The 11895-nt window shown below is 44.8% G+C and overlaps 1 protein-coding gene across 1 annotated transcript; it reads left to right on the top strand.

Annotated features, from left to right (window-relative positions):
- Window positions 1-9453: 9453 nt before the first annotated feature.
- Window positions 9454-11682, top strand: sox11b (SRY-box transcription factor 11b). The gene has a single exon (XM_067242170.1). The coding sequence runs from the start codon at window positions 9549-9551 to the stop codon at window positions 10659-10661; it is 1113 nt and encodes a 370-aa protein (XP_067098271.1). The 5' UTR covers window positions 9454-9548; the 3' UTR covers window positions 10662-11682.
- The last annotated feature ends 213 nt before the right edge of the window (window positions 11683-11895 follow it).

Here is an 11895-nt window from a genome sequence, read left to right on the forward strand (position 1 = left end):
TGAATGCACCTCTAGCAGCTGTGGTTACACCATTCATCCTATTGACTGAGCTCCCTCCCTCCTGCCCCAGGCTAAGTAATGTGGGCCTGCCTGCCTGCCTCCATGCACCAAAAGAGCCCTCCCACAGTTCCAGTCATGTTATAATAGGATTCAAAAATCTCCCTGTGCCAAGTCTTCCATTCGGAGGCCCGAGTCCGATTTTTTTTCATATTGATCGTCCCCCGACAATCCAACAAAACAAATACAATGTCCATAGGAAAATAGGGAAAGCTGCTAAGAGGGTGTTTTGAAAATGAAACTGTATCCTTTTTTTATGTAGGCAATTTCCCAACAAGCAGCACTTTGCATTTACCTGCGGCGGACACCTCTGGATATCTTTCTCCACGCATTTGTCAACCTCACTGCTGGCCCCTGTGCTCATCTGAAACCCACCAAACACACAGGTTTCTAATCTCTGACGAGAGAACTCCATTTCCGGCTCTGTTTTTTTTTTTAGAAAGGCTGTGAAGGTGCCTGATTGGCCCCGATACCTAATGTGCAAACACACGTGTGCCAGCCCCGCCTGGCTCGGGCGCTCTCCGCCAATTGGACATGCTCTATAAATCATCACCCACATCCTTCCAGCTGAGGATGGAAAATAAAATGGCAGGGGGTTTTCACAGGGGGTGGTGGGACAGGGAGGAGGTGGAGAGGAGGAAAGAGGCCGAAGACAACTGGCAACTAGCATGCATTCCACCACAGGGACAGCACAATACTTACAAGCAGCTGGAAGCACTCAGGATGGACAAGAGACGAAGAAGAGTTGAAGAGGTGTATGTGCGTGTGTGTGCGTAAAAAAAAAAGTGTGAGTAAAATAAGGAGCGGGGGAAAGGCATTAGACGGCCGGACAGAGGTCTATACCAGTCTATAGGGTGCACTGCTGAAGAGATGTCATTCTCCCTCATGCTCCATTTATTACTCTTAAAATATAAGTGCAACATACATAAAAATATCACTTGCGGTATATGCCAACTATTATATAACAAGCCCACAACTGTGCTTCCTATGCAATTCATCTATGCTACACCAAGCTCACCGCCAATAGACCTGCATTGCTTCTCATTGCTCACCCTCCTTGCACCATGCACCCAATTGACCTCGCAGGGTAACGACAGGACTGGGATCTGTCTGGACATATACATATTTCACACGTGGGGGAATCGAGCGAGCACAGCTGAGAATCTTATATATGAGTCTCGCTCTCTCCTCCCTCTCCATGCCACATGCAATCTCCTGCAACCAGCAGCCTGTCAGAGGGTGGAGAGCACACACACACACTCGCACAGTCACACACGCTCGCATAGACACGCACACTCACAGACACATACTTACAAAGACACATACGCTCACACTGACTCTTTGAGGAGCTGTTCTCTCCCCATGGAGGGAGTCTCAGTCTATTAGATGAAATGGTGGTTATGAGGGAGAGGAGAGTGTACATCAGGGCATATCTTATCAGATACTCTTTATCTGAAGTCATGTTAGCTCAGTTCAGCTCACAAAGCTAAAGTATCCATTGGTTTGTGTCTGTTTGTTTGTTTTTGCCTGTCACACCTCAGGCCAGGCCCGGAGCGGCCATCGGGAGAATCAGGAGAATTCCCGGTGGGCCGCTCTGCCCGCTCAGAAATTGGGCCGGCAGATACAAAATAGTTTTTTGAGCTTTATGTAATATAAATGGGTGGGTCAAATTTGTCTTCTCAAAAGCCCTGAATCTTTCAGGTAAAAATATGGATTGTAATTTCCGGAAAATATAACAATATGAGTCCAACGTAATGTTTATATTACTTAAAGCTCAAAAAACTATTTTGCACTGAAATTAATGCAAAAAATCTCGCTTGTGGGCTCTGTGCCTCGCATTCCTGTAAAGTTACGATTTCAGCTCACATCAAAACCTTGACTAGGTCCTAGGTTCGGGCTAAGCCCTGAATGTTTACAACGTTTCGCTCGGCCACTGGTGGGGATGGGCTGGTTTTGGCCATTACACTCCTGGGCCAAAAAAGGTACCCACTCCGGCCCTGCCTCAGGCGTTGAGCCTAGGAGCTCTGAGCTCTGTGTGGGAGCCACCAGTGAGCTGGTTCTCCTGGAAGACGAATACAGACATCAAAACAGAAAGCTAACAAGATTACCTGGGAAAGACGGCTCTCATCTTACATGGTGGATTCACTAAACCACCGTGGTGTGAGACCACTCAGTCTGGATGTTCCCAGACAAATGCTATTAATAATTATCATGAATAATAGCAGACTGTCATGCACAGCAAAAGTCAGGCGTTAACGGGTTGTACCCACCACCTGTATATCCACCTATAAATAAACCATGACTGGGTCTTCTTGTCATCGCTGCAAAAAAAAGACTGGAAATAAAAAAGTTTTTTTGTCATACTTGGTGTTCTCACACAGAACACCAAGTGTTCAGTGTGACCTGAAACCCATGTTGTACTCCTGATGTAAACACATCACATGACATCTCTGAACGAACTGTTTTCTAATTAAAATGCAACCACTAAATCACGCCAGAGGTTAATAAGCTCTACTTCCTGATTGGTTGCCGCAATCCCCTATGAAAATCCCCAGAGGTCCATGGTGACTCACGAGGTCCGCTGCGGTCGGTAGCGAGTGGTATGTTTAGGAACGGCGGGATGACATCATTCATCAGGCACCATTGTTACAGGAAGGGAGTTGACAAGTAGAGGTCACAGCACAACATGGCAGCAGCCTCAGAGATGGATGTTTTTCATTTGGGTGATGAGGAGCTAAACATCTGGAGGAAGGAGAGGAGCTGTCAGACGTTGAGACAGGGACGGCCTGAAATTACCACAGTGTCCATATTCACTTTAGTCTCTTTTGATTTGAAGGAACCACAACAGATAGATACTTGACAAACAACTGACTGACACAGTGACCAGCCCCGCTTCCTCAATCTTTACCTTCGAGATCCCCAGTGGTAGAGCAATGAAAACTAGGATCAGTGAAGCCAAGGTGAATTAATGACCTAATAGATTAGTCAATAAGATGATTTACTGTATGTTTTATATCTCTGAACAGTCCCTCTTCCCAACTTCCAACTAGAGTGTTCTCATTTGGATGAGCAAAGATTTCCCAGTCTCTGCGCTTCAGCCATCCATCTCCCGGCGATGGTCACTACCTCGTATCGCATGGCCCCCTCTCCACTTTCTCCATAGGCATGAAAAATGACAACATGTAAGTGCAGATGACCTGAGGAAATTACTGGTGTGTTTCACGTAGAAGGGCGTAGAACCCCATTCATCTCGTCCTCTGTAGTATTACTCACCCTATCCGTCATGGCTGTTTCAGTCTCGACTCGCTCACCTCACACAGACACTCACGCACATTTCTAGTGACTTGCCGTACCTGAAGAGACATGTCGTAACAGCGGTGAAATAGGGTAAAAGCTCAACATAAACTCTAGGTCATAGATAAAACAATGGTGTTTAATCTGTGAGAGGAACTGACTGATTTAGCATTGCTTTGCTCTGGCCCATGTACGTCCTTTGTGGGGACACAGCAGGTATCGTGTGGCCTCTATGAAGCACAGACCGAAGTGACTTGACTGATGGTAGGTGTCTGTGTGTGTGTGTGTGTGTGTGTGTGTGTGTGTGTGTGTGTTGGTTTCTGTGTGTTGGGGGGGGTGACTCTCAAATAGTATGGCAGACCTTTGATACGGAAAGGTGGAAAATAGCAGTCTATATGTGCATATTTATTCAGCATTACATTTTATCTCCTGACCAGTGTAGGATTATTTGAAGGCCTATTCTCTGTTGCCTATCATAGCCTATGAAACCCACAGGAAAAATGATTAGAGAGGATCTCATTGTGAAGTCTGATTAATGTTGGAGTTTAAGAGGTTTTGTAAGTTATTTTCCCCATGAAATAAGTATTCACCATAGGTAAAACTCCTATTTTCCTAAGAGAAAGGTGGATGGATATTTTCTCCGCCGTATCATATGTTGCTGGGGATGTTCAGATCCTTGTGTAGGCACTAGAACGTGTCTGCTGTAAACTCAGACCTCTATATGTTCATGAAATAAGCACCCATAAACATATGAAAACAATGCACTGATTTGAAAGTTCAACTCCAGAGACTTTTATCCCAACCTCACTATAAGAGAAAGGACTGGGTTTGCTGGCTGGTTGACCTGGGAATAGCATCGAAAAGACATGCTTCCAGCCATAGGTGATGTATATGACACATAAACATGGAAAATCGACATCCTGGTTTTACCTCCAATCAGCACAATCACACTATCTATGGCCTGAGAAGTAACGGATGGAAGCACACACCTTCTTATCTGGGGGATGAAAAAGCACAGACGGACCAAAAAGTTACATTAGTCAAAGGGAGGATGTCTGTAATCCATTTTCCTATTTCCTCTTTTAATGTATGCATAGATAGGAATATATTTTCCTCCACTGTGGCCCATTGTTCATGGGTCTGGAGGCTTGTTGGTGGGGGAGTACCGGGGCAGAGTGTGGCCCTGTTGATGGATGCTGATGGTAGGGGTCTGATAAAGCAAGGCCCAGGGATAATATTACCCGGAGGTTGGTCCTGAGTGAGCGCAGCGCGACCCTGCTTCTGCCTGCCTGTGTTTGTCATGCTGCAGCTCACCACCAGCGCTCTCCAGGCACCAGGTAATTAACTGGAATGTCAACATGAGATGAACTAGGTTGAAATAATTGCTTCTTTTATCTCCGAGTCATGATCATTATCTTTGTATTTTTCTTTTCCTGGCCGTCGCCTTTGCCACCTACCCACCCACCCCCACCCCTCCACCATTGTCTTATTTGCTCACAATTGATGACATCCTCTACTTACCTTTAAATTAGCCTGCCCCTAGGATAAAGTGTTCTGAATGGGCTTGCAGGCGAACTTCAATTTCAAGTAGCTGTGAGCAATTTGTGAATAAGCTCCTGACAGCTTGCTAATTCATTGGTTTAGCTTCAATTGAATTCATGGTGGAACAGGGTAAAATCTGACATGAAATAAATGTATGTGGGAGGTAGATGTGTTATCAACCCATAGCCACCTGCTACTGTATCTTACAATCCTTACTGTACTTCTCCAAACACATGGACAAGGAATTCAGCATGGGAAATGTGTATCAAACAGAATAAGGCAGAGACTGTAGAAAAGGTGAGGCAATGTGTTAGGATAGACAAAGGGAGAGAGAGAGAGAGAGAGAGAGAGAGAGAGAGAGAGAGAGAGAGAGAGAGAGAGAGAGAGAGAGAGAGAGAGAGAGAGCAGACAGAAAGAGAAAGAGAGGAGAAAAGAAGAGTCTGAAAGAAAGAGGCAAAAAGATAGAGATAGTATGTGTGGATGAGACAAACAGAGAAAAGAGAGAGAGAGGAGAGAGAGAGAGAGAGAGAGAGAGAGAGAGAGAGAGAGGAGAGAGAGGGAGTGGGAGAGAGAGAGAGAGAGAGAGAGAGAGAGAGAGAGAGAGAGAGAGAGAGAGAGAGAGAGAGAGAGAGAGAGAGAGAGAGAGAGAGAGAGAGAGAGAGAAGAGAGGTTGGGTGGGATAGAAGGAGGCTGGGTGGAGATGGGACTGGAGCCATTCCCTGAAGCCTTTGTCATCCTCTCTCTCTCCTTCTCTCAGTAGCAGTAGTAATAGTAGTAGTGGTAGGTGAATACTGCTGTGGCCAGATCAAGTCCTCATGGGGGATGAAGAGGGCCTCTAGGAGGCCATGCCTGGGGGTCATACATGTAGGTGTACTGTGGACGGGGCAGACTCCTGGTTAACAGATCTGCAAGCCTTTAAATAAAGGCGAACCACATCCAGCATCCTAAATTACCTCCCACAAGGAGGAAACATGTCAAGACTCGTTAACCAGAAAACCACTGCACCGATAGGCATTGATCTTGTTTGTCAAAATCGCTATCCATGTGTGTTTGTTATTAGGAATATGCATAAAACCTCTCCCTTTAACGTCTTTTTTATTTTCCAATTCCGAGGAATCTATATTGCTGTGGCGCCCATATGATGCTGCTTTTACATTATTATTTTACCCCAGAATGCCCAGTTTTATTGTTGAGTTTTTTTTCCACTAAACAAACACAAATTAATTTGATTTCATGTAACCATGGTATTGAGCAGGACAATCACAGAGAAACAGTGGCTGATAGATGTGTCCATCGCCCAGCCACTTCTCCCTCTCCCAGATGCATGGCCCATGTAACTATGACACCGAGTCGGCTGCAGAAAATCAATAGTCTGAAAAGGGCACGCACACACACGTGAATCTATGTCCACTCCGCACCTTGTGTGCCTTCACGGAGTGTCAGAAAATAGTTCCCCCGCAGGCAAAGCAATCCATCAACACAGGTCCTAGCCTTCAGACTAAACATACTCTCATTATAGTGGGTCAGGGCCTCCTGAGAGCTACTCCATACATGTTTACTATTACCAGACAAAAGGGGTAAACAAATGTGCTGCGGCAAACATTGTCATGTGTCCACTGCTTGGGTCTGGTTTGGACGCTCTCAAGGTCTTGAGAACAGACAGTGTGTCATTAACAACAGTTTAGAACTAGTGAGCCCGGGTGATGTGAACGCTCATTAATAATGTTCTACAGTCTGTGTATGTACCTCGGTTTTGTTGTGTACCTCAGGCAGGCAGTCACCAAACAGGTGGAATCTGCATGCATGACTAGGTTTCACCCGCATATCCATACAGTAAGTACTGTTTGTAAGGTCACCTGCTGACTTGTGGTTGCCAGGCAGGTTTCCTTCACCATTTACCACAAACTGAAGCTGAAGAACTCTTGCCAAACAGAGGACACTGCTAGCTGTTTGATGCTAATGGCCAAGCCCCCTACCCCCGTCTCTATACACATGCAAAGGAGGGGGGAGAGGGACTTGGTACTGCTTGAGCGACGTGTGACAAACACAGTAGAGGGCGTGAAGTGTTCTGCGTTTGTATTCATGACCAGACCGTACGCTTTTTTAACAGTCTTGAAAGTGGCACACCTGGAAAATGGAGAAGCATCAGGTCAATTTCATTACAGTGTGTCGGCCCTCTCCTCCATCCAGATAGCGAAGCACTCTGGAACCTAACTGATCTGTTCTTTATCCCAGTCCTCTTTCGGTCATGCTACATGATCTCTATTACTATACCATTGCCTTACTTTTATAAGCTACAAAGGGACTGCTTCTCAACTCTGATATAAAAGTCTTACAGAAGCATTGCAGTAACCACCTAGTAAAAGTTACAAAGAAAAACAAGCTGTCAGTAAAGGTATGAACGATCATAGTGATCATAATTTGTGTTAGACTCCTGAAGTATCAATGCAAACCCTTTATGTCTAATCTGGAGTTAGCACATGTGAGTATTCCCAGGAGAGCCCTCACTGGAGGACAGGATGTTATTGTCTAACAGCATATCTAGCAAGCAGCCACTCAAACATGGTCGCTCATCCAACACCAGTCCCATTCCTGGGAGAACAGATTGCTTATACAGCTCTGCTTCCAAAACAACAGTGATAAAGCAGTAATCCCAACTGCTTGTCTATGCATACCCCAACAAGAGACAGTCGACTTCACACCTCTAACAGTGGCCATTAGTTACCCTCTCCTCCCCAGCTTACAGCCTATAGTTGCATTCCTAAGCAACGACCAGGATGCAGGCCTGGTTGACTCATCTATGTGAATGAGGAGCCCCGCCCATCAACAGCTCACCTTCAATGTGTTAAGTTTATGTCTCTCACTGTCCCACTTCTCTTTCAGTCAGGGATACTTCACTCAACATGCAAATGAATGTATGTAAAAATACATTTTAAAAAGACAAGCTCAAGCTTTGTAGCATTCAATACAGTTGAATGCTACAAAGGTCTGTTTTGTACTTACTGTGTATTTACCATGCTAGGGTTAAAAAAATTCCATTCAAGAACATCCTTATTTGGTGTCATGAACAGTACAGGGAAATATCATCACACCTGACAAGCATGTATGAATATATATGTATAAATATATACTGTATAGTCTATGTATATGAAACCCATCCTAGGATCTACAATATTTGTCATTTTGAGGTTTAGTGTTGAGTGTATGCTTGGGCATGGGGGATGGAATCAGCACCATGTTGGTATTTTAAATATAAATGAAATCTTCCAGTGTTGAGAATGCACTGTCGTAGTAAACAAAACAATCATTTGGTGTGGGACTAGTTCACTCTGGATTGCTGATTATCTGTTCTGTTCAGATTTTCCTGCCTGTGTTGCTAATGAGTTGCGGGCCCTGAGGAAAGCAGAACAAGACATACACACTGTTGTGACACAGCACCTCAAAAACAACCAGAAACGATGTTGGACAGGTCTGATCAAATGTGATAGTTTGTTAATTAAGTTTCAGCACACACTATCTCACATCATCCCCCTACACTTGCACACACACACACATACAACAAACATGTCAGTGGTAAATTGGGCACGCTAAACAATATTGCTAGTGCCACTGAGGGAGTGTGAGAGCCAACAAAGCAGCCAAGTCTGATCAGAATGCTGGGACCTGGGTTGTCTGTTTTAGTAAAGTGGTAGAAGCTGGGGTCCGCTACACTAACCGGGCTGAGCATTTCCTGGGCAAAATGAAGCTGGTGAGAGCTCTCTTCTCTTTCTTTCACTCGTTCTGTCTCTATCTGTATTTTAGTGTGTCACCACATGGGATTGAGTGGGGGCAGGGGAAGGAGGGGGCTAGTGGAAAGCAGAGAGGGGTAAATGATTGCCCTCTAGGGGACAAAAAGAGAGCGAGAGAAAGCCTTATAAGAGGTGGATCTGGCACTTGGCCAAGAAGACTGATGCTGGGGTGGTCTTGAGAGGGAGGCTGTACTGTTTCTTGACACAGCAGTCTTTGCTTATGTGTGTGTGGTTTTACAAAAATATAGTTTGGTTTCCTTGCAAGATGCTCCATCTAGTCCTCTCAATTACACACTAATCTGTATGCTATGTGCAGACAATGTGTTTATCTAGAAGAAACGGAATTATGTAATTTCTCCTGAAAATATACAATGATGAGGCGCCACCCTCTGTCTTTCTCTGTATCTGCTGATGATACATCTACCTGTTTGGGCAGAGTAAACAATGCAAATCAATATTTTAGAGAGGTTTAGAGAGGCTAAGGCTTACTCCTGTCATGACTTCCCCCAATGATACACCCTTTCATCCCGACACTGTCAGTGTGCATTCAATATTCTTGTCTCGTACTCCATGTCCAGACAGCATTAAGTCTCCGCCCACATACACTACCACCAATGAAATCAAGAGCGAGCGAAAGGGTTAACGGAATGTCTGGAGGCTGCTGGGCGGAGAGGATTGCTGTGATTGGGTAATTAAAATGACGTAACCGATCTGTGCGACTCAACAACTAGTTAAGAAGGCAGTTGGTAACTTTGGAGAGAGGTTGAATTGAATGAGCTAGAAGTGAAAAGAGTGACCAAAGCGAGCAACGCAGTAAGTGCCTGTGGGTAGTTACAACCCTGCAGTCGTTTTGAAACACGACGGAACATGGTGCAGCAAACAGAACACAGCGAAACGGAGAGCAGCATGTCCCAGGAAGCTACTGACTCCGAGGAAAACGAACTGATGATGGCGTGCAGTCCGGTGCCGCTAAAACCAGACTGGTGCAAGACAGCAACCGGTCATATCAAGCGACCCATGAATGCATTCATGGTTTGGTCGAAAATCGAGAGGAGAAAGATCATGGAGCAGTCTCCGGACATGCACAACGCAGAAATTTCCAAGAGACTTGGAAAGCGGTGGAAAATGCTAAAGGACAGTGAAAAGATTCCCTTCATAAGGGAAGCCGAGAGACTCCGGCTAAAACACATGGCTGACTACCCTGACTACAAGTACCGACCCAAGAAAAAACCAAAGCTTGACAGTTCTACTAAACCAGCCGCACAGTCGCCAGAGAAGACGAGCATGAAACCTGTTAAAGCTCCGGGAAAGAAATTCACTAAATTGAAAACTACCAAGGCAGTCACAACCAGACCGTCCCATGACCCTCGCTATGACTACGTTTTTACCAGCTTTAAGACCAGCAAGTCTATCAAAAGGGAATTTACTGACGACGAGGAAGATGACGACGACGATGAGGACTTCGATGAAGAACTAGCCTCTCGGATTAAAGTGGAGGAGGATGAGGAACCGATCCCCTACAACATCGCCAAAGTGCCCGCCAGCCCCACGCTGAGCTCCACTGCTGAGTCGGAGGGCGCGAGCATGTACGAGGAGTCTAGGAATGCGAACGCTGCCCCCAACAGACTGTTCTACAATTTCAAGAACATTACTAAGCAGAGCACAAATTGTCCTGCTTCACTCTCACCAGCATCTTCATTCAGGTCAGTCTCCACCTCGTCCAGCTCCAGTGAGGATTCGGACGACTTACTGGTTGACTTCAGTTTAAACTTAGCATCCGGTGCTCATGCATCAGAGCTCGGGAACTCAAATTCAGGAAACCTGTCTCTTTCCTTGGTGGATAAAGACTTGGACTCTTTCAGCGAGGGCAGTCTCAGCTCTCACTTTGAATTCCCAGACTATTGCACCCCCGAGCTGAGCGAAATGATCGCAGGGGATTGGCTCGAGGCGAACTTTTCCGATTTGGTGTTCACGTACTAATTTCACGAAGGAGTTGCTGGTAACGAGGACAGTATGATCAGTTTGTTGCCAGCCCTGTGGCGGTTTCGGTGCGCAGGAGGAAGAGGCGCCACAAACTGAAACGAGACTCGTTACAATGTGGTACTTTTGCAAAAACAGTGACATTTGTCACCATGACAGGGTTTTATGGATTTTCCTCGGGTCTGCAGTGAAACTGCTCAAATTAAGTGGACCACAATGAGTAGAATCTGAACTATGCATTCCCGTCCCACTTGTAACTACTTGGGTCTGACACACGGCTGGGCTGAATTTGGGCAAATCTGATAACACTGTTCAGGATGTAACTTTTCAACAAAAAAAAGTTTTATGTGATTTCTGTATTCCACAATTGGTTATTTGTTATCAGTTCCGATTCCGTCTTGGTATGGAAATGATAAAGTAGGCTAAACCGCTATAGAACACAGGTATGGCAGGAAGCATTTTGATACATAACCAACATACCTCATCTTTTTAAAAAAGTAAAATATTTTCAGGCATATTTTTGTACAGTAAAAGGGAATGTTCTTACTGTGCTTTCAGTGAGGTTTTCAGGCACTTCTACCCGGTTTCATTTACGTTTAGCATGCAAGGGTTAAATGATATCAACTTGCATCTAAATGCCTTGATTTATTTTAAGCAAGGGTATGTACAGAAGTAGATTCAATTTGGTGCGTCTAAGGAGTAAATTGGAATTGGGGAATATAGACCTCATTGCTGGTACTAGATTCAAGATTGTATATGTTCTGTAAAATAGTAAAGTTAGGAGTTTATGTATATTGGTGTGAATGGGTCCCAAATAGCAGGTGTGAAACTGGATCTTCTTTTTCGCATTTTATCATCTTAATGGCACATGTTGTTTTCTTCATTATTTTGTGCAATATAGGCTACTCTTAAAATGGACCATCTGCGTTTTTTGTAGCAAATGAAATGCGTTTCTTGTCGTCATGCTGAAGTCTGTATCTTGACAAAACTGAATAAATCAGCTGGAACTGAAGCAACTGAATGAGCTTGTTTATTATGAGATCACCACATGGGATGCGGTGTATGACTACCCGGGTAAAAACTGATATACTGTTGTGGATTCTCAAACTGGGTTTGTTTTGTATAGTGTCCTGGACAGGGCTTTCACTGATAACATTCATGTAATCTAAAACCTTGGTCTACTAATGGGAACACTTGGAACTGGCATACATTGCCTTGTCAAGACTCACTAAAT

Source organism: Osmerus mordax, chromosome 8, assembly GCF_038355195.1.
Source record: "Osmerus mordax isolate fOsmMor3 chromosome 8, fOsmMor3.pri, whole genome shotgun sequence".
Lineage (NCBI taxonomy): Eukaryota > Metazoa > Chordata > Actinopteri > Osmeriformes > Osmeridae > Osmerus > Osmerus mordax.

Bases quoted from the DNA above. Each gene is read 5' to 3' on its own strand.
- sox11b (XM_067242170.1), top strand. From the start codon at position 9,549: ATGGTGCAGCAAACAGAACACAGCGAAACGGAGAGCAGCATGTCCCAG.